We start from the raw sequence: 24071 nt of genomic DNA on the forward strand, positions 1-24071 counted from the left end.
TTTCCCTGTGGGACCGGTGGGTGGGTGCCTGAGACCAGCACCTGAGGACGGAAGAAATCGCGCGTTTTTCCCCTTTTTTTTCTCTCTTTTTGCCGAGTGCTTTTTGGAAGCCTTGAAGGGACAGGGACCCCGGTGCTAGGGAGGCAGGGCGGCGGGACTGGTGAGCGGGTGCGTGGGACCAGTGCCTGAGGACCAAGAATATTGAGCGTTCCTTCCCTGCGGGACCGGTGGGTGGGTGCTTTTTGGAAGCCTTGAAAGGACAGGGACCCTGGTGCTAGGGAGACAGGGCAGCAGGACCAGTGCGCGGGTGCCTGGGACCGGCAACTGAGGAAAAAAAAAAAAAAATCGCGTGTTTTTTCTTTTTTTTTCCTTTCTGTTCCCTCTCTCATTGTTGCTGTTGTTGTTTTGGTTTGGAGAGTGCTTTTTGGAAATCTTAAAGGGGCAGGACAGGTCACTTAGACCAGAAGCAGGGAATCTGGGGATCTCTGGGCACTCTAACCCCCTGGGCAGCAGGGAGCACAGAGGCCCCTTACGGAGATAAATAGTCTCCTGGCTGCTCCCCCTCCAACGGGGCTCCACCATTTTGGAGGAACAGCCCCAGCCAGGCCAAGCCCACAGCAACAGTGGAGATAAACCCCAAAGCAACTGGGCAGGAAGCAGAAGCCCTGTCTGCGCACAGCTGCCCAGCACAAGTCACTAGAGGTCGCTATTCTCCCAGGAAAAGGCTACAAACCAACAAGAAGGGAAGCTCTTCCAGCGGTCACTTGTACCAGCTCTGCAGACTATCTCTATCACCATGAAAAGGCAAAACTACAGGCAGACAAAGATCACAGAGACAACACCTGAGAAGGAGACAGACCTAACTAGTCCTCCTGAAAAAGAATTCAAAATAAAAATCATGAACATGCTGACAGAGATGCAGAAAAAAATGCAAGAGCAATGGGATGAGATGCAGAGAAAAATGCAAGAGCAGTGGGATGAGATGCAGAGAAAAATGCAAGAGCAGTGGGATGAAGTCCGGAAGGAGATCACAGATGTCAGGAAAGAGATCACAGAAGTGAAACAATCCCTGGAAGGATTTATAAGCAGAATGGATAAGATGCAAGAGGCCATTGAAGGAATAGAAGCCAGAGAACAGGAACGTATAGAAGCTGACATAGAGAGAGATAAAAGGATCTCCAGGAATGAAACAACACTAAGAGAAATATGTGACCAATACAAAAGGAAAAACATTCGTATTATAGGGATACCAGAAGAGGAAGAAAGAGGAAAAGGGATAGAAAGTGTCTTTGAAGAAATAATTGCTGAAAACTTCCCCAAACTGGGGGAGGAAATAATCGAACAGACCATGGAATTATACAGAACCCCCAACAGAAAGGATCCAAGGAGGACAACACCAAGACACATAATAATTAAAATGGCAAGGATCAAGGACAAGGAAAGAGTTTTAAAGGCAGCTAGAGAGAAAAAGGTCACCTATAAAGGAAAACCAATCAGGCTAACATCAGACTTCTCAACAGAAACCCTACAGGCCAGAAGAGAATGGCATGATATACTTAATGCAATGAAACAGAAGGGCCTTGAACCAAGGATACTGTATCCAGCACGACTATCATTTAAATATGATGGTGGGATCAAACAATTCCCAGACAAGCAAAAGCTGAGGGAATTTGCTTCCCACAAACCACCTCTACAGGGCATCCTACAGGGACTGCTCTAGATGGGAGCACCCCTAAAAAGAGCACAGAACAAAACACACAACATATGAAGAATGGAGGAGGAGGAATAAGAAGGGAGAGAAGAAAAGACTCTCCAGACAGTGTATATAACAGCTCAATAAGCGAGCTAAGTTAGGCAGTAAGATACTAAAGAAGCTAACCTTGAACCTTTGGTAACCACGAATCTAAAGCCTGCAATGGCAATAAGTACATATCTTTCAATAGTCACCCTAAATGTAAATGGACTTAATGCACCAATCAAAAGACATAGAGTAATAGAATGGATAAAAAAGCAAGACCCATCTATATGCTGCTTACAAGAAACTCACCTTAAACCCAAAGATAAGCATAGACTAAAAGTCAAGGGATGGAAAAACATATTTCAGGCAAACAACAGTGAGAAGAAAGCAGGGGTTGCAGTACTAATATCAGACAAAATAGACTTCAAAACAAAGAAAGTAACAAGAGATAAAGAAGGCCACTACATAATGATAAAGGGCTCAGTCCAACAAGAGGATATAACCATTCTAAATATATATGCACCCAATACAGGAGCACCAGCATATGTGAAGCAAATACTAACAGAACTAAAGAGGGAAATAGACTGCAATGCATTCATTGTAGGAGACTTCAACACACCACTCACCCCAAAGGATAGATCCACCGGGCAGAAAATAAGTAAAGACACACAGGCACTGAACAACACACTAGAACAGATGGACCTAATAGACATCTATAGAACTTTACATCCAAAAGCAACAGGATATACATTCTTCTCAAGTGCACATGGAACATTCTCCAGAATAGACCACATACTAGCTCACAAAAAGAGCCTCAGTAAATTCCACAATATTGAAATTCTACCAACCAATTTTTCAGACCACAAAGGTATGAAAGTAGAAATAAATTCTACAAAGAAAACAAAAAGGCTCACAAACACATGGAGGCTTAACAACATGCTACTAAATAATCAATGGATCAATGAACAAATCAAAATAGAGATCAAGGAATATATAGAAACAAATGACAACAACAACACTAAGCCCCAACTTCTGTGGGATGCAGCGAAAGCAGTCTTAAGAGGAAAGTATATAGCAATCCAGGCACACTTGAAGAAGGAAGAACAATCCCAAATGAATAGTCTAACATCACAATTATTAAAACTGGAAAAAGAAGAACAAATGAGGCCTAAAGTCAGCAGAAGGAGGGACATAATAAAGATCAGAGAAGAAATAAACAAAATTGAGAAGAATAAAACAATAGCAAAAATCAACGAAACCAAGAGCTGGTTCTTTGAGAAAATAAACAAAATAGATAAGCCTCTAGCCCAACTTATTAAGAGAAAAAGAGAGTCAACACAAATCAACATAATCAGAAATGAGAATGGAAAAATCACGACAGACTCCACAGAAATACAAAGAATTATTAAAGACTACTATGAAAACCTATATGCCAACAAGCTGGAAAACCTAGAAGAAATGGACAACTTCCTAGAAAAATACAACCTCCCAAGACTGACCAAGGAAGAAACACAAAAGTTAAACAAACCAATTACAAGCAAAGAAATTGAAACAGTAATCAAAAAACTACCCAAGAACAAAACCCCGGGGCCGGACGGATTTACCTCGGAATTTTATCAGACACACAGAGAAGACATAATACCCATTCTCCTTAAAGTGTTCCACAAAATAGAAGAAGAGGGAATACTCCCAAACTCATTCTATGAAGCCAACATCACCCTAATACCAAAACCAGGCAAAGACCCCACCAAAAAAGAAAATTACAGACCAATATCCCTGATGAACGTAGATGCAAAAATACTCAATAAAATATTAGCAAACAGAATTCAACAGTATATCAAAAGGATCATACACCATGACCAAGTGGGGTTCATCCCAGGGATGCAAGGATGGTACAACATTCGAAAATCCATCAACATCATCCACCACATCAACAAAAAGAAAGACAAAAACCACATGATCATCTCCATAGATGCTGAAAAAGCATTTGACAAAATTCAACATCCATTCATGATAAAAACTCTCAGCAAAATGGGAATAGAGGGCAAGTACCTCAACATAATAAAGGCCATATATGATAAACCCACAGCCAGCATTATACTGAACAGCGAGAAGCTGAAAGCATTTCCACTGAGATCGGGAACCAGACAGGGATGCCCACTCTCCCCACTGTTATTTAACATAGTACTGGAGGTCCTAGCCACGGCAATCAGACAAAACAAAGAAATACAAGGAATCCAGATTGGTAAAGAAGAAGTTAAACTGTCACTATTTGCAGATGATATGATACTGTACATAAAAAACCCTAAAGACTCCACTCCAAAACTACTAGAACTGATATCGGAATACAGCAAAGTTGCAGGATACAAAATCAACACACAGAAATCTGTAGCTTTCCTATACACTAACAACGAATCAATAGAAAGAGAAATCAGGAAAACAATTCCATTCACCATTGCATCAAAAAGAATAAAATACCTAGGAATAAACCTAACCAAGGAAGTGAAAGACTTATACTCTGAAAACTACAAGTCACTCTTAAGAGAAATTAAAGGGGACACTAACAGATGGAAACTCATCCCATGCTCATGGCTAGGAAGAATTAATATCGTCAAAATGGCCATCCTGCCGAAAGCAATATACAAATTTGATGCAATCCCTCTCAAATTACCAGCAACATTCTTCAATGAATTGGAACAAATAATTCAAAAATTCATATGGAAACACCAAAGACCCCGAATAGCCAAAGCAATCCTGAAAAAGAAGAATAAAGTAGGGGGGATCTCACTCCCCAACTTCAAGCTCTACTACAAAGCCATAGTAATCAAGACAATTTGGTACTGGCACAAGAACAGAGCCACAGACCAGTGGAACAGATTAGAGACCCCAGAAATTAACCCAAACATATATGGTCAATTAATATTTGATAAAGGAGCCATGGACATACAATGGCAAAATGACAGTCTCTTCAACAGATGGTGCTGGCAAAACTGGACAGCTACATGTAGGAGAATGAAACTGGACCATTGTCTAACCCCATATACAAAGGTAAACTCAAAATGGATCAAAGACTTGAATGTAAGTCACGAAACCATTAAACTCTTGGAAAAAAACATAGGCAAAAACCTCTTAGACATAAACATGAGTGATCTCTTCTTGAACATATCTCCCCGGGCAAGGAAAACAACAGCAAAAATGAGCAAGTGGGACTACATTAAGCTGAAAAGCTTCTGTACAGCGAAAGACACCATCAATAGAACAAAAAGGAACCCTACAGTATGGGAGAATATATTTGAAAATGACAGATCTGATAAAGGCTTGACGTCCAGAATATATAAAGAGCTCACACGCCTCAACAAACAAAAAACAAATAACCCAATTAAAAAATGGGCAGAGGAACTGAACAGACAGTTCTCCAAAAAAGAAATACAGATGGCCAAGAGACACATGAAAAGATGCTCCACATCGCTAATTATCAGAGAAATGCAAATTAAAACTACAATGAGGTATCACCTCACACCAGTAAGGATAGCTGCCATCCAAAAGACAAACAACAACAAATGTTGGCGAGGCTGTGGAGAAAGGGGAACCCTCCTACACTGCTGGTGGGAATGTAAATTAGTTCAACCATTGTGGAAAGCAGTATGGAGGTGCATCAAAATGCTCAAAACAGACCTACCATTTGACCCAGGAATTCCACTCCTAGGAATTTACCCTAAGAACGCAGCAATCAAGTTTGAGAAAGACAGATGCACTCCTATGTTTATCGCAGCACTATTTACAATAGCCAAGAATTGGAAGCAACCTAAATGTCCATCTGTAGATGAATGGATAAAGAAGATGTGGTACATATACACAATGGAATACTACTCAGCCATAAGAAGTGGAAAAATCCAACCATTTGCAGCAACATGGATGGAGCTGGAGAGTATTATGCTCAGTGAAATAAGCCAAGCGGAGGTAAGTGTAGATTAAAAATTAAAAAAAAAAAAAAGAAAGAAAGAAAGAAAAGGGGGATTACTCCTTAACAGGATAAAACTATTGGTAAATCAAGGATCAACGCATGCTTTAAATATCCTTAATGTTGATCACTTAAAGGGTGTCAGATGATCAGCTATGGAGGTACTCTTTTCTGATAATATTCCTTTCTCTTAATTAAAAAAAAAAAAAAAAAGCAGTTACTGTGTGCTGACCTCCAATGAGTTCTGCACAGTGGTATAGAGGGCATGTCAAAGTGTGGGCAAAGGGTCTGTTTGTTTCTACGCAGAAGATCAAGGCCTAGCTTGGATACCCAGAAAATGAACTAAGATACGATATGAGGAGGAGCTTCCGGCATCAGCACTCTCTGGAGGACTCGTGCCGGGGGATGATCATCAAAAAGCCTCCACAGGGATCCGGACGATGCTGCGGTTGTGGCTGCATCCAGCCCACCATCTCCTGGACTTGCCATAAGAAGGAGGAGGGAGATGTCTAGGCTGGCATGTGCATACAGTGAGACAACGAATTTGACTGGATCTGTACTGTTGGAACTCAACCAGGAGTTGGGAGGGGTGCAAGTTGTAGCACCCCAAAATCTCATGACTATAGACTATCTATGGTTAAAAGAACATATGGGATGTGAACAGATCCCAGAAATGGGCTGCTTTAATTTGTCTGATGGTTCAAGTACAGTTGGAAAATATCCATCATATCATAGATAAATTTTCACAAATGCCTAGGGTGCCTAAATGGTTTTCTTGGCTTCACTGGAGATGGCTGGTAATTATAGATTTGCTTTGTTTATGTCACCGTATTCCTATTATGTTAATATGTGTGTGCAAATTAGTTAGTAGTTTAAAACCTATACATACTTAAGGTACTATACAAGAAGATATGTCAAAGAAATAATCAATCCTCCCAAGTTTCCTTCATATGCTACATCTATAGCTTTTCTTCTTCCTTCCTAATTACAAACTTTAAATAGAATTCGTGCCTCATATCGAATTTACCGAGTATCATAATTCCTCCAGGTGGTAAAGATACCTCGAGACAAGTGCTGGGCATAGAAGCCACAGGGCATAAATCTGCAAAGAAGTAAAAAGCTAACCTTTGCAAACAATATGGCTTCTCTCTCACTTACCAACTTTACATTTCCCTGTATGGCCCCGGAAGATGACTGGTTAGCCAGAGACGGGTAAGATTCCTCAAGGGAGGAACAACCTAAGACAGGCACAGTCGCAGGGGGGCCATCAGGTGAGAATTTGGGGATCAACAGAGGTGAGGCTCAGAACCTCACCCCCCCTGCTTTGAGAGAAATCTTCTGCATCCGTGGATGTCTTGCTGCCCTTGTCTAGCCTGGATTAATACTTAGTCCATAGGCACACACCTGATCATCTGATCATCTACATTTGCCTTCTTACAGCACTAAACTATGTTTTCTACCTTTATCTTGCATCTACCTACCACTTCAGCATTTTATTAAAAATAAAAATAATAATAATAATAGGAGAAATGTGGGATCAACATATAAATCAAGTACAAAAATCAAATGAATATTCATATTTGACCTGATGGTTTATAGGTCATATTGCATGATCAAAACCGAAAGTTTCTGTGATGACTGCCCTTGTACTGTTCACCATGTAAGAATTTATTCACTCTGTAAGAATTCGTTCACCATGTAAGAACTTGTTCGTTATGCTTCAGAAGATTGGAGACTGACGAGAATTAGGCTTGAGATGGATTAATGATTGTACATTGAGCATTGACCCCCCTATACTGAATTTTATTGTTGTTAACAACCATTTGATCAATAAATATGAGAGATGCCCTCTCAAAAAAAAAAAAAAAAAAAAAAAAAGAAAGAAAAAAAAAAAAAAAAAAAACTGATATTCATGAATACATGCATTCACTCAACAAATATTTCTGGCACTCCAATTATGTGTCAGGCACTGGGGATACAGCTGTGAAAACATCAGGCACAGTTTCGGTCATCTTGGAACTTACTCTAGTGGCGGTAGGTGGAAAACATGTATTTAAATAGCATGTCAGGTGAAAAGTGAATGCCATTTCTTTTAAAAAAGACAAGTAAAAGTACAGAGAAAGTGTGAACAGACAAAGGAACAGCCTCTCTCAGAAGACTCTCTTAGAATATGAATAACTGAGCAGAAATCTGGAAATTGTGAAGGAGAAAGCCATGCAGATATCTGGGAAAGGGCATCCAGGCAGAGAGAACAAAAAGTGTAAAGGTCCTAATGCAAAAATGTGCTTGGCAGGCATGTCAGTGGTGCAGCAAAAAGCCTAGGTAGATTACTCAAGGTACAGAGAGGTAGGAAATCAACTTGGTGAGGAAACAGGGACCATGTCATGTAAGTCCTTGTAGGGCATTAGCAGAACTTTGGCTTCTGCTCTGACTTTCATTTGGAAAAGATAACTGTAGCTGACCTGTGGAGAAAAGATGCTACTGGGGCAAGAGTAGATGCAGGGAGATTGGTAGGAGGCTTTTGGACTAATCCAGGATAGAGAGTATAGTGGTTTAAAATTAGAGTAGAAGAGAGGTAATGAGAGATACCCAGATTTCAGATATATGTATGTTTTCTATATATATATGTTTTTTCCATATATATATATATATATATATATATATATATATATATATATATATATATAATATTTATTTATTTATTTATTTATTTAAAAGGAGTTGAACAAAGAGGAGTCACAGATGAGGCAAAGATTTCTAACAAGAGCAGCTAAAAGTACAGGGATGCTATTAACTGACATGGGGAAAAGTGGAAGAACAGGTTGGTTTGGTGGGGGAAATCAGGAAGTAAGATATCTCTAAATGGACAAATTGTGTTTGAGACATCTATTAGACACCCAGAAAAATCTGCTGAGTAGAAATCCGGTTATGTGAGCCTGAAATACAGGGAAAGGGTCAAAACTGGAGACATAAATTTGGGGTCCATTTTACAAACAGTTGCTATGTATAGACATAAGACCGAATGTGATCACCTGAGGAACGTGAAGAGAGGTCCACAGACTGGGTAACTGGGGCGTTCCCAGTTTTTAGTGAGAGAAAAACAATATGGGAATTTAGAAAGTTAAAGAGAGCAAAAGAGACTGAGAAAGAGGAGTTACTGAGAAAGAGAATGGTATCCAAGGAGACACATGAAGAATGTGTTTGTGTTTTCTACATGAAATTGGGTTGGACTCCTAAAAAAGGTTAATGGCAAGAAAAAAATAAGAGAAGGATTATTCTAGATTAAAAGAGACTAAAGGAACAAAACAACTACAGGCAATACATAAACCTTGGTTGGATCCTAGTTCATTAGGTATAAAAAGCATTTTGGGGACTACTACAGATTGAAAATGCACTGGATGTTAAATTGTATAAATTATTGTTCATTTTTGTAGGTGTAATAACATCATTTTGATTACACAGGAGTATATCTATTCTTAGGAGACTATTCTTAGGAGACATATGCTGAATTGTGAGGGGGAAATATAATGATATCTATGATTTATTTTCAAATTATTGAGAAAAATAAATGGGAAAATGTTAATAATTGTGTAATATAGGTTGAAGGCATAAAGAAATTCACTTTATTATTCTTTGAGCTTTCCTGAAAATGTGACAACTTTTTTAATAACAGAAAAAAGTAAAGGACAAACAACCCAGTGGAAATATGGGCAAAAGACATGTATAGACACTTCATAGACGAGGCAATGATAAAAGGCCAATTTACAAATAAAAAAATACTCAGCTCCATTTGTAATCAGGAAAGTGCAAATTAAAACCACAGAATACATTTCACATCCACCAGAATAGTCAAAATTACAAAGGATGAAAATACCAAGTGTTACTGAAGATGAGGAATAAAAAAATTATTAATATCTGCTAGCAGGAGAGGATATCAGCATAAAGACTAATGAGCCTCCCAGGCACTTTTACTGAAACCAGTAATTCGTGCTCTATGGACAGACCTTGAAGAAACTCTTCCACATGTGCACTTGGAAAAAGGTACAAGAATATTGAGAGTAATGGCAAAAAAATTGGAAACAACCCAAATACTAAGTGTATGACATTTCTGTCATCATTATCGTAATTACTGTGAACTTTAAAATATTACCTATATTTATATATAGATAGGCCTATTGATTTGTCTTTTGTAAATTTCATCTTTCAAAATAAAAAGTTAAAACTGTAATCTCTGGCAACAAAGGTTGCTGATAGGTCAAGCAAAATGAAGAACGAGAAACTGACACCTATATCTTGCAGGACAGAGATAGAGGTGCCTAGGTTAAGTGAAGTCAATCAAAATTACCCTATAACAAGCAGAGGTCGTTTAGTACGAAAACAACTTTTTTGTTTTGTTTTGGAAAAAGGAGAAAGAAATGAAAAAAATCTATTAATTCAAAACAGTGAGAAACTTCCCATACCCAGCCAGCCCTATATATCTTTCTGGGGGAAAGAGTTTTTAGGAGAGGGCAAACTTCACTTCCTCATTTTCAAAAACTGTCTATTCAAATATATGTTGCCACGTGAAGAGTCATGAATAAGAGTGGACATTTAATTTACAATAAAAATTAGGATATTTCTGAAAAATGAAAAGAGGGCTCCTGATAATTTTGCTGGGGAAATGGTGTAAAATGGGGTTGTCTCAGGCAAACTGGTCAGTGTGGTTTTCCTATGGATAAACCAAATTCATTTACGTGCCTAGTGGATTTTTAGCAAGATGGAACAAGGGATCCCAGGGGAAAAAATGAAGTCCTTAAAAACAGCTCAAACTTCTTTAAGATTCTATTCTGGCATGAAAACTATGGTTACTAATGACAGATTTAAAATGATACTCACTCAGTTGATGGTACACAGGTTTATGCAGTCCTTGAAGTTTTATTGATGCCATAGCTGCTAGTTTGCCTGGAGGCTGCATTTTCCCATCTAAGAGATACCAAACCCGAGCAAAAGTGGCCCATTGCTTAAAAAAAGAGAGAAAACAAAATACTAATTAAAATGGAAATACTAAGTAAAATGAGATGATCATTACATATCATCGCTTGTATTCTACTGTTAATGTTAGTAATTGTTTTGAAAATAGACCCAATCACTAAGTAATTTTTTTTGTTTTGTTTTCTATTTCTGGAAAAGGGGTGGGGAGGGTCTTTTCTCACTATTCTGCAAAGATTAACACAGTAATTTTCCCTGACTGCTTTTCTATTAGCAATGTGGATCACGCTTTATTAAAAACATTTCAGATAAATATTTTTTCTTTTACATTATGACATTTTTATATCACAAAGAATAGAATCTGAAGATGTAATGAAAAGCTCTTATAAAAGTAGAAGTTGTTTATGAAGATCTTCAAAAATATTTTGAGGTTAATAGATAGATTAAAAGATGATAGGCCAATTGGGAACTGAGGATTGTTCAGGAGTTCAGTTCCAAGGGAGAGTTAAACAGCAGCATGTAGCTGGGCAACAACAGATAGATGATGTTGATTAAGCTTAAATTTTTAAAAAGCTGCCTTAGACATCTTGAGGCTGCCTCAGGCATAGACTGCTGTCTTTGCAGTACCCATCAGTGCCTTCAAACTCTTAAGAAAATTCCAGGCCAGAAAGATCTCGACCAGACACTTTCTCTATGTATATATACAAGTTGCTACACAATGATGGGAAATATACAACCAAGCTAACTGGCTTACTTTTAATTATCATAAATCTCAAATCGGTCTATAACACTGCTCACCAATTCCTGTTTTCTCCTGTTCTCATTTTTCTAGTTTCTACCTCATTCCCTTTACACATCTTTTGTCAGATTTATCCATAATTCATATATTTTGATACTACTGTAAATGGTACTGTATTTTTAATTTAAGTTTTGGATTTTTTGGTGCTTGGATACACTTGATTTTTTTATATTGGTCTTGTACCGGCAACCTTTTTAAACTTATCAGTTCTAGTAGCTTCTTGTAGATTCTATCTGATTTTTTTATGTAGCTGATCACGTCTTCTGCAAATAAAGACAACTTGTAGCACATATTTTCCTACCTCTCTCAGCTTATAACTAAATAAAACAATTCAAACAGCAGGGACCCTACACAACAACCGTGTGTCTTCAGTAAAGTACAAAGAAGAAATAGGAACAGGAATCAGTATTAGGAGAGACTTAAAAAACATAGCTACTTATTGCATTTTGGATAGTAATCCAAAGAAACAAACTGTAAAAATATTATATATTCATGTTATATGAAAAAAATTGGAAATGTGAACACATAGTGGACATTTGATGATATTAAGGAATTAGTTATTCTTTCTTTTATCTTTGATAAATGTTATTGGGATTTTATTTTTTAAAAGAATCCTTATCCTGTAGTGAACATACTGAAATATTTACTTACTGAAATAAGTATGTCTGAGATTTACCTCATATTCATAAGGAAAAGAAGTGAATGGGGGGGTACAGGTGAAACAACAGTGAGTATGAGTTCTTTGAAAACGGGTGATACCTACTTTCATACGTGACTGAAATTTTCCATAATAAAGTTAAAACCCTCCTGACCTCCTTCCCCACCACTACTGCCGCATTTCTTTCCTCTCCTTTGTAGGAAATTCATCCAAAGAGTTGTCTTTACACCAATTTGTCTCTTTCCATTCTCCAGCTTATTTCAACCTTTTATCCTCCCACAGCACAGCCCCCACCATCGCCATCACTCCACCATCGCCATCACTCTACCGTCTGCCAGTGTTACTATGACTTCATGTTACTAAACCCATTGGTCATCTCAGTGTTTGATACGGTTGATCAATTATTTCTGGGTATTGTTTCTTCACCTGTCTTCTAGGACACCACCCTCTGTTGGTTTTTTCCCTACTTGTTGGTTCTTCTCTTATTTCTTGCCTCTAAAATGCAGAAATGAACCCAGAACCCTGTTTTTGGTCTTTCTTTACACACGTCCTTAGAGACTTCATCCAGATCTATAACTTTAAAAGCCGTTTGTATGCTTATGACTCCCAATTTACATCTCTGGCCCGGACCTCTTTATTTGAACCTGGACCACTTTATACCTGTACCAACTGTCTGCTTGGCATCTGCACTACAGTGTTTTTTAAGCCATATGTACCAAAAGCCAAGTTCTCCCCCCATTTTCACTGAAGATCAATACTTAGATAGAAAGAAACCCCACATTTGTTTAAAAAAATTAAAATGCTGTCACGATGTCAAATTGATATGATATAAAAGTTTTAATATGTTTAATTTTACTTTCGGTATTTGCCTCAGCAGGCATGGGTAACAGTCAAAGGAAGGAATCACACTTTGAGCAGGGATTGGGGGAAGACAAACATACCCAACACTGAACTCTTACTCTTCCACCTGAAACCTACTCCAGTTTCAGCCTCAGTTGATGGCACACTGTTCCAGTTGTTGAAAAAAACAAAAAATTGGGGAGTAATCCTTGTTTCTTTTCTTGCTGTCGGCTCACATTCAATGAATCCTCCAAGAAATCCTATTGGCTCCACCTTCAAACAGAACCTGACCACTTTCCAACACTACCCTCTTACTAGTTTGGTTTGCGCCACTATCATGTCTAGCCTGGATTATTGCAACAGCCTCCAGATGGATTCTTTGCTTCTATCCTCCACCAATCCCCATCTATGGACAGTCTATTCTTGAGTCAGCAGCCAGAGTGCTCCTTTTAACACCTAAGTGAGATCATGTTACTCCTTAGCTCAAAACCCTCCAACATATCCTTATTTTACTCAGAAAAAAATAAAAATTCTAACAATGGTCCACAATGTCCTAAGTGGTCCACCTTATTACCTCTCTGATCTTCTCTCCATATACGCCTTCCGGGAAAAAAGGCATGAAAAGGGCTGACCGAAAAGAGGAGAGAGGAAGAGTACCAAGAGAACGACAGCCAAGTGGTGGCCAGACACACGACCTCGTTATGCTATCCCGACGCATCTCCTGGCCAAGGGCTCGGATTTCCTGCCAACTCAAGTTTCACTAAATCCGCCAGAGCCCCTGACTTCCTTCTGCCAGTGAATCCCATCAAGCACAAGAGTCCGGTCTCACCTGGGGCGCCCTAGAGAAACTCGACATGCTTCCCCACCAGCAGGACCGTCCTTCTGGCAGGATCCAAGGCCAGACCCGCAGCATTATTGGCTCGGCGAGAAACGCATATACCCAAACATCACAGTTCCTACGCCAACCAGCAATCGTCAGTTTTTCCCTTTTCCCTGGGTCTCCTTCACTCTTCCCACGGTAGCAATTTCGTCATGAGGGGAGGAAATAATGTAGTTATCGAGAGAATAACTCCCGAAACGAATCCGCTTCCTGGAAAAGCTGCGGAAAACCGACCGAGGACGCACAATTTCCAGCCGACCTAAGAAGAAGGGAACCGGAAGCGCATAAGCAGCGCGCGGTTGTTTGGATGTGGAAACACCGAGCTCTGAGATGGATCGGTACCTGCTACTGGTGATCTGGGGGGAAGGAAAAGTCCCATCGGCAGCGGCTGGGGAGGCGGAGCATGGGCCTGGGGTGTCGTCCTTTGAGGGTACGGAGAAGCAGTCGGGTAAGCGCTGGGCGGAGCGGGAGCGGGAAAAGCTTGCGGGGACGGGAAGAAACTTGGGTTTTGTGATCGAGACTTGGATCCTGAGTTATCCATGGAAGCTGTGACTATCTGCGATCGACCTACTGAGGGCTGAAAATATCAGCGTGAACAAACAGGGACAAATTTGTGAGTACAAGACTCCAGCTCTCAGAAGTTCTTGGCACAGTGAAAATTTAATCGAATAAATTATCTGTGCCTTAGTAATGGAATTCCTGCTTTTTGGAAAGACATGCATACAACGGGTATTTCTACCTCTTGTATTCCAAATGCAGGTAATACGTAAATGAACAAGGGCAAAGGGTCTTACTCAGCTAGAAATTAGATTCTAAAGGGAGGAAACTTCCTGCACTTGAACCAAGTTAAAAAGCAAATGATAAATTTAAAACAGAAGTTAAAATAACCGTTAGAGATTGCACTGCTGTGTTGCTCCTGTCTGGAATCTATATAGCGTTTATTTATTTACTTGTTTTAATTTAGCAGACAATTTGAGGAGTGAAAGGTTTTCCCTTCTATGCTTAGAATTGTTCTTTTGGGGAAATTCTGGATTTGTGTCAACTGGCTAGCATATACAAACTGGGAGCCTTTCCTGTTTTCTCTGCTTGCATTAGATTTATTATTCAAATCTTGAACAGAGTGTGTAGTTCTTTTATGTATAACCTATTATTCTTGAGAGTCTCTAATGGTGGAATTGGAATACGCCTAGATTGCATAACTCGAGCTCACTGAGTTAGTTTGTCTTTTCTTTCTCAGACTTAACAGCAGCAAATGTCTATTACCTCCTGAAAAGAAGTATCAGTGCTTCAATTAATCCAGAAGACAGTACCTTTCCCGGTAAGTATAACATAAACCCTTCTTTCCTAGGGCACAGCATTTGTATTGGAAATAAACTTAATTTGGTCACTTAGGAGTACAAGAAATACCTGTTAATGGAGTAGAAGTCACTGGGACAGGGAAGTAACTAAGGAAATACAAACTGAAAAAAGATGTTATCCCTCTTTCCCTGATGCTTCAATGTCATAAAATAGTTATGAAAATTATTTTAGGTTCTAAACTTGAGTTTCATTCCTTTATGAGATTTTCTTGTTCTTCTTTAGCTCCATATAAATAGGGCAATGTGGCGTTTTAAGGAGCATTTATGATTGTGTCCTGAGTACAAATACATTATTAATGCTCTTACACCTATTTCTTGACCAGTTTTTTCCATCCTTACCTCTCGTATGGATTCTCTTAAAAGCACTTCATAATTGTTAAACACAGTGATTTTTTGCTCCATTCTTGTCTGCTTTAATTTTTTCAAAGTATTTCACTTTTTTTGACCACCTCTTACTTTGTAAAAAACTTTTCTCCTTTGGTTTTTATTGAGATTATACAAATCCATCTATTTCTTTGATAGTTAACATCTTTCCCTTTCTCTTCTTAGCCTCTTCCTGAGAGTGTCATCCAAGGCTGAGAAAATGGAGATGCTAAAACAGACCAAGGCCTAAAGCTGAAGGAAGTTTCTGGAGATGCTAGGGAGAATGTACCCATTTTTTTGTTGCTGTTATTGTTGTCATTAATCTACAATTACATGAAGAACATTATGTTTACTAGGGTCCCCCCTTCACCAAGTCCCCCCCACAAACCCCACTATAGTCACTGTCCATCAGCGTAGTAAGATGCTGTAGAATCACTACTTGTCTTCTCTGTGTTGCACAGCCCTCCCTGTGACCGCCCCCCAACATTATACATGCTAATCGTAATACCCCCTTTCTTTTTCCCCACTCTTATCCCTCCCTTCCCTCCCATCTTCCCCAGTCCCTTTCCCTTTGGTAACTGTTAGTCCATTCTTGGGTTCTGTGATTCTGCTGCTGTTTTGTTCCTTCAGTCTTTCTTTGTTCCTTTACTCCACATATGAGTGAAATCATTTGGTGTTTGTCTTTCTCTGCCTGACTTATTTATACCCTCGAGCTCCATCCATGTTGTTGCATATGGTAGGATTTGTTTTCTTCTTATGGCTAAATAATATTCCATTGTGTATATGTACCACATCTTTATCCATTCATCTAATGATGGACACTTAGGTTGCTTCCATTTCTTGGCTATTGTAAATAGTGGCTTTTGGATGTAGAGTTCTACAGATGTCTATTAGGTCCATCTGTTCTGGTGTGTTGTTCAGTGCCTCTGTGTCCTAACTTATTTTCTGTCCAGTAGATTATCATTTGGAGTGAGTGGCGTGTTGAAGTCTCCTAAAATGAGTGCATTGCATTCTCTTTCCTCCTTTAGTTCTGTTAGTATTTGTTTCACATATGTTGGTGCTCCTGTGTTGGGTGCATATATATTTATAATGGTTATATCCTCTTGTTGGACTGAGCCCTTTCTCATTATGTAATGTCCTTCTTTATCTTTTGTTACTTTCTTTCTTTTGAGGTCTATTTTGTCTGCTACTACTACTACACCCGCTTTTTTTCTCCCTGTTGTTTACATGAAATATCTTTTTCCATCCCTTGGCTTTTAGTCTGTGCATGTCTTTGGGTTTGAGGTGAGTCTCTTGCAAGCAGCATAGAGATGGGTCTTGCTTTTTTATCCATTCTATTACTCTATGTCTTCTGATTGGTGCATTCAATCCATTTACATTTAGGGTGATTATTGAAAGCTATGTACTTATTGCCATTGCAGGCTTTAGATTCATGGTTACAAAAGGTTCAAGGTTATCTTCTTTAGTATCTTACTGTCTAACTTAACTCGCTTATTGAGCTATTTTAAACACTGTCTGGTGATTATTTTTCTCCCTTCTTATTCCTCCTCCTCCATTCTTTTTATGTTGGTTGTTTTATTCTGTGCTCTTTTGTGTTTCCTTTAACTGCTTTTGTGGGTAGTTGATTTTATCTTTTGCCTTTAGTTAGTATTTGGTTGGTCTTCTTTCTTTGCTGTGATTTTATTTTCTCTGGTGACATCTGTTTAGTCTTAGGAGTGCTCCCATCTAGAGCAGTCCCTCTAAAATATCCTGTAGAGGTGGTTTGTGGGAGGCAAATTCTCTCAACTTTTGCTTGTCTGGGAATTGTTTAATCCCTCCTTCATATGTAAATGATAATTGTGCTGGATACAGTTTTCTTGGTTCAAGGCCCTTCTGTTTCATTGCATTAAATATATCATGCCATTCTCTCTGGCCTGTAATGTTTCTGTTGAGAAGTCTGATGATAGCCTGATGGGTTTTCCTTTGTAGGTGACCTTTTTTCTCTCTCTGGCTGCCTTTAATACTCTGTCCTTGTCTTTGATCTTTGCCATTTTAATTATTATGTGTCTTGGTGTTGTCCTTCTTGGGTCCCTTGTGTTGGGGGTTCTGTGTATCTTTGGTCTGATCGATTATTTCCTTCCGCAGTTTGGGGAAGTTTTCAGCAATTATTTCTTCAAATACACTTTCTATCCTTTTTTCTCTCTTTTCTTCTTCTGGTACCCCTATAATACGGATATTGTTCCTTTTGTATTAGTCCCACAGTTCATTCATGGAGATCCTTTTATCTCTCTCTGTGTCAGCTTCTATGCATTCCTGTTCTCTGGTTTCTATTCCATCAATGGCCTCTTGCATCTTATCCATTCTGCTTATAAATCCTTCCAGAGATTGTTTCATTTCTGTAATCTCCTTCCTGACATCATCCCTTAGCTCTTGCATATTTCTCTGCAGCTCCATCAGCATGGTTATGAGCTTTATTTTTAATTCTTTTTCAGGGAGATTGCTTAGGTCTATCTCCTTCTCAGGGTTTGCTTCTGTGATCTTGGTCTGTATCAAATTCTTCTGCCTTTTAAAAGCGATAGAGGTATTTGTGGGGAGCTGGCGCATGTGTTGGCTTAGAGAAAGTCCCTTCCTGCTGGTTTGTGGCCTTCCTCTCCTGGGAGAACAGCGACCCGTAGCGGCTTGTGCTGGGTAGCTGCATGCAGATGGGGTTTCTAATTCTTGCCCAGCCTCTGTGGAGCTCTGCGGTTGCTGTGGGCGTGGCCTGCCTCATTCTGCTGCTCCAATATGGCGGAGCCATGTTGGAGGGGAAACGGGCAGGAGGCTGTTTATCACTGTGAGGGGCCTCCGAACTGCACTGCCGCCCAGAGGGTTAGGGTGCCCAGAGTTCCCTGGGATTCCCAGATGGCTAAGGGTCCTGGGATGCTTCCATCCAGCTGTGGGGTCCCTGTCCCTTCAAGACTTCCAGAAAGCACTCGCTTTTCTTTGTCCCAGGGGCGCTTGCTGCGGGGACCTGCTTATAGGTCTTAGTGTCCTGTTTGCCTAGTATCCAGCATCTCACACACTGTGTGTCTGTGCTCTGGTGCAGATGGCTAGGGCTGGGTGTTTAGCAGTCCTGGGCTCCCTCTCCCTCCCTGCTCCGACTCCTCTCCTCCCGCCAGGAGCTGGGGTGAGGGGCGCTCGGGTCCCGCCGGGCCACAGCTTGTATCTTACCCCCTTCACAATGCACTGGGTTCTCGCAGGTGTAGATGTAGTCTCGCTGTTGTCCTGTATCTTCTGGTCTCTCTTTTAGGAATAGTTGTATTTGTTGTATTTTCAAAAATATATATGGTTTTGGGAGGAGATTTCCATTGCTCTACTCACGTCGCCATCTTGGTGTTCTTCCAATGTGCCCATTTTGATAACTTTATAGTACCCACGACTATACAGTCTGTTCCTTTCTCTTCTTCATTAGAGAACTTCTTGTCTTGGGTTTCAGTTATCACCTTTGGGAAATGATTTCTGCTATGTATGTGCTGTCCTAGCCTGTTTACCAAGGTCCAGTAGTACTCTTTGTTAATTTTTCAAGTCAGTGTAATTTCAGTCAGTCAGTACTATTTTTTTTTTTTTTAGGAGAGCCAGAGTATTTAGAAATAAAGTGAGAGGAAAGAGCTCCTGGCTCACACTAGGAGGGGACAAGAGAGACCAGGGTGGTGCATTGTCCAGGGGATTTATAGGCAGTTGAGGATTTGGGGGAAAAAAGGCTTAGGGGTATGTACCACCTGCCCTGCCCTCAAGGTGGGCTGGGTTATTGTCTGTTTGCCAGAGCCTTTTACAGTGAAGTCACAGGTTATGCTGAGATACCCTTGTGGTATCTCAAACATTCCAGGCCAAGTTGCTCCTGGCCTTTTGACTTTTAACTAATCTCACTGAAGACATCTATATTCCTAGTCTGGTATTTTTACCCTAGAGAATTAGTGTGATCTTGACTTTGCATAATGCTTAACCCAGTTTCATAGGGACTTCTTTACATTGTTACATTGCTTTGACTGTAACTATCCTGCTTTGCTTTTTCCGGAGGTCCTCACCCTACTCTGACTACACCTACGGTTCCCGTCTCATTCCCCCCTCTACAGATGGAAACCCTAGCTACTGCTAGGGAAAGGGGGCAAAGACTGCTGTGCCTGCTTTGCGCTGAAAGGGGGTCAGTAAGGGGTGCAGTTAGGTCTCCATCACTGGTCAGTTGAGAGGGCCTTGGAAGATGGGCACTTCTATTCCGGGTTCCATTTCTATTACTATTTGCAGTTCTATGGCTTCTAGGCAAGATAGAACAAATTGTGTTATTAGGTTAAGTAGTAACATGTGGAGTTGGATTTTCTATTTTGGATCAACTTGACAAGATTAAGAATGCATGGGTGAATATGAGGAATAGAAATAGTAAAACTTTTATTGAAATGATTTGAGAAAACTAAAACATATGGAGAATCATACCCAAATATTTTGAATAAACTAGAATTCTGGATCTAGTTTATGTCCCAATGACTAGATGACTAGTATTAGGGTTTAATATAGATAAGGCTGCATTACTGAAACAATATTTTTCTCTAAAATCACCCTCATTTTTATTAGAAGTAACCAGATTAAGAAAATAATTAACACTTGACTTGATTATTTGCATAAGGGCAGAAAGAAGAGCAACTGATTACATAGGCTCTTTTAAATGTGCTTTGCTGGAACTTTTTATAAGGAACTTCAGATTCGACTTTTAAAGGCCTCTCAAGGCCAGAAAGCCAAGCCAGACTTGCCGTCAGGTTTTGCTTGCAGTACCTGAAGATTTGGGTGAATTCTTCTCTTCTTGAGGTCCCCAAGACATTCTGAGGTTCCTGCACCTGCCAGGAAGTGACCTTCCTTACTCACCTGGTAAGGCTGCTAGGAACTCTGTAAGCAAGATACCAGGCCAGTTTTTCCAAGAGCTTTGTTGGCTTTATAAAGTCAACCTTAGTTCCTTCAAGCTGTCTGTTCATATCTGGGTTTGCACATGTGTCTCTGTTATAACATTCCAGTTAAAGCCTTGGTAATATAACCAGTGTTTTTAATTGGTCCTCTTACAAGGAAAGTAGATTCTTATTGAACTTATGCAAATAAACATACTGCCATGAAATATAAAAACAGTCACTGAGAGTTTTTAAATTCTGGAGGGATCAGGTAGAGAGAAAGATAAATGTTTCAATTCTGCTTATAAAGGTATTATCATTTACTAAACTGTTGTCACCTTAAGAGAAAAAGCTTAAAACACTTTATCAGCAACATTTGAAACAAAAAGTCACAAAATCATCTTCCTTAGTTTACTTAATCTTATGTAACCAATACCTGTTCTGCTGAAATCTAGTTCTTTACTAGTTTAGGAGTAATAAAACAGTGACTATAAATGACAAAAGACTTACAAATGACAATGGCTCAAGATCTGTTGAGAGCTTACTATAAGACAGTTGACATAAGTAAATTTGGATATTTCTGTAACACAAAACATTCAGTAACAAAGTTTAGCATCATTCCTTTTGACAGTGCTTTCCAGGTAATTAAGCAGGTAATTATATATCAGATAAATAAGCTGAATTAGCTACATAATTTCCCCAATGAGAAAAAATTCCTCTGACATGTTCCAGGGGCCCTCTGGAAAATATCAGAGTTAACTAGATGTAAAAACACCTTTTTGAATTTGATTCTGAGATGCTGTCAGAAGAAAGTTTTTAAGTCACTTGCCTAAATAGAATCATAGGTAACTATGAAACAATACTTATCTGTTTAATCAGAATGACAATAAAAGATTAAAGGCAAATACAGAAGGTTACACAGTACTTAGACAACTCATTGATATTTTAAGCATGAGAAACTGCTTTGATAAAACAATTAGAAAACCCTTTGCAATCTTTCAACATTAAGAGCAGACAGTTTAAGAAAACTTTGTCTTTTTAACTGTAAACAAAATTCTAATTTTGCTGTGTACTTGATATTGAGACTCATTTGCTTTAATTTCACATAGCAGGACTATATCAAATTTTCCACAAGCTTTCTACAACTTCCCTTTTATGTTCAGAGTTCTCCCTCTTTAAATAAACAGCTGTGCTTTAGAGCAGTTACCTTCTTTTACCCTCAACAAAATGAATTTCCATTCCTTATAACTTCTCTTATTAAAACACACATCTTTTAGCATACAGAAATGTTTTCCTTATTTAAGCAGTTTTAATTAGAACCTAAAACCATTAGGAACCTTAAATTTCAGTGAACACTGAGAAGTAGGCTATTGTAAACTGTTACACTAGCATTCTTCAGATTGAAAAATTTATGAACACATTTTATAATTTCTGTAACCATGAGCTTTATTTGTAGCACAATTTCTCACTAAGCACAAAGTATGTCTACTTAACTTAGCAAAACTTTAAGGTTTTAGGTTACCACAAAGATTCTCAGGCTGTTTGTAGGTATATACACTGTAACACACTATAACACACAATTATTACTAAGATGTTCACTTGCTACACTTAGTTTACTCACTCCTAACAACTATGCTAGATTACTTACAAAATCTTTACTGAACATTAGACAAAGTCAAGCCTCTAAGTCTTTTATTTTTGAAATATTTAACAGACAACATCAACTTAAATGACTTAAGGTAAACTTAGGCAGCTGATAACCATAAGGACATGTCCATTTCAGTTCAACATAAATTAGCATTAATGCTTAATATCTTCTATTAGAATTTTCTGGAAGTTTTAGAATGCCCAATTTTTACAAGCTCTTGTCTTTAAATCAATTCTTATTAATACCATCCAGAGGTAGAAAAATATTTTTCATTTACACACTTAGACACACAAAAAGATTGAGACATAATTACTATAGTTAGCAACACTTTTCATAAAAGAACATATACACAGACAGATAACTGATACAGATTTGAATTGCTAATATTCAGTTGCCTTCTTTCTTTTTAGCTTATCTCATTAAAAGTATCTCAGTTTTCAAGAATGCATTCTAAGGGCAAGCAGTTTACATAACTAGGTTAAGGTTTAGATGGCTCCAGACTAACAGGGCCGATTAAAGCTCTGAACTGATAGGGACTGTGTGTGTGTCCAGGGGGCTGGAAATGAAATGCAAGTACAATTCTAGCTCTAGTCATTTAAAGCCAGGCTGTATTGCAGAAGATGCATTTCTTCCATTTCAGGGAGTCTAGTTTAAAAACCTCCCAATTTTTGAAGATAATGATGAACCCAATTAGTACAATAGATTTCCACCAAAATAATTTAGAAAGTAGTTCCATATTGTAGTCTACGGGATTTTTTTACCATTTCCCTTCTTTGCATCAAAATATGTGTAGCTGCATAACCTTATTATATTGTATACTTCTCTCAGGGATCAAGCCTTTCTAATCAGAGAGTTTGTATTGAGGCCAGGCTTGTGTGCAGAAGATAAGGTACTTCTTTTTCAGTGGGTCTAGGGATCAAATTGCTCCCAGTTCTTTAGAATGCATGCCAGAGGCCTGTTGGGCTTTAACCTTGAAGAGGAAGCTCCCATCTGGAAGAGAGAAAGACAGGTTTGTGACACCTGGTCAGCCTTTTCTCTGTGAGGGAGACACAGGGGAACCTGTTGCTTGAGACTTTGAGAATGGCAGCTGGGCTAGTCCCATTTAAGTGGCTGACAAGTGCCCGATGTTGTGTGCCATAGATGGCGTCCTTCTAGAAGGACAGTGAAAGCAAAAGGCAGGCTGAGATGCCAATACTCACCTCCAAAGTTATCCCGGACAAGCCCCCAAAGATGATGCCGGGGTTCTTGTTTTTGGAGTTGAAGAATGAATTCAGCAAACACCCAAGGTAGGAGAGCCAGGGCAGAGGCTTTTATTTAGAAATAAAGTGAGAGGAAAGAGCTCCTGGCTCATGCCGGGAAGGAACAAGAGAGCCCCTCAGTCAGTACTACTAATACTGTAATTTGTTCTTTTAATTTATATGTAAAAAATCTATTGGGATCATTCTGAGAGTTCTCATGATAACTTTCACTTTCCATTAGGTGGATAGACATTTTTCATGCAGGCAATCCTTGTTTGCATGGTAAATGTGAGACTGTATAAATGACAGTGCAAGTTACAATTGTTCCAAGACTTTTTTTGTCAAAACATTAAAAACTCTCTTATTGTTGGTTACAAGTGAGAGGGAAATAATAAAACTATTTCTTTCATACACTTCATACTGTAATTTAAAACATTAGGAACATTGAGAATTAAAGTATTTCATTTCTTTGAAAAAAACTATCAGTGCTTGCTATCTTTTCATGATCATATAACTTACAAATACAGAAAGGATCTTTTCAGTGTTTTGGCAAATTGTCACACTCCTGTATGTGTGTTAGCTTCCAAAGTTTTACCCTTTGCACTTTTAATATTGTGAAATATCTGAGTTCCTTTGATGCTCTGGTTTTTGCCAGCATCATTTTCTCCTGGATATCTTCCATTCTGTCCCAATGTTTTTTATTACAGCAGCTATTTCTAGAGTCCATTTAT

At 39.0% G+C, this 24071-nt stretch overlaps 2 protein-coding genes across 5 annotated transcripts in view; one reads left to right on the forward strand and one right to left on the reverse strand.

Annotated features, from left to right (window-relative positions):
- MRPL13 (mitochondrial ribosomal protein L13) overlaps positions 1–14011 on the reverse strand; it is a 51047-nt gene extending 37036 nt beyond the window's left edge. The window contains exons 1-2 of the mRNA XM_037010874.2: positions 13794–14011; positions 10575–10698 (exon numbers count right to left, since the gene is read on the reverse strand). Of these exons, the coding sequence (XP_036866769.2) occupies positions 10575–10698; positions 13794–13877 (208 nt within the window). The 5' untranslated portion in view covers positions 13878–14011. The remainder of the gene's footprint in view (positions 1–10574; positions 10699–13793) is intronic.
- Positions 14012–14080: 69 nt separating this feature from the next.
- The window catches only part of MTBP (MDM2 binding protein), a 77729-nt gene continuing 67738 nt past the window's right edge, over positions 14081–24071 (forward strand). For 2 of the 4 annotated variants that reach the window (XR_012128392.1, XM_073230027.1), the window contains exons 1-2: positions 14153–14292; positions 15082–15162. Coding sequence is in view for 3 of the 4 variants with exons in the window: in XM_073230027.1 (XP_073086128.1) it covers positions 14175–14292; positions 15082–15162 (199 nt within the window). In the remaining variant the exon portion in view is untranslated. Of the gene's footprint in view, positions 14293–15081; positions 15163–24071 lie in introns of all 4 variants that reach the window. The other 2 variants (XM_073230029.1, XM_073230028.1) reach the window with 2 other exon arrangements.

The sequence above is a fragment of the Manis javanica genome, chromosome 2, assembly GCF_040802235.1.
Source record: "Manis javanica isolate MJ-LG chromosome 2, MJ_LKY, whole genome shotgun sequence".
NCBI classification, from domain to species: domain Eukaryota; kingdom Metazoa; phylum Chordata; class Mammalia; order Pholidota; family Manidae; genus Manis; species Manis javanica.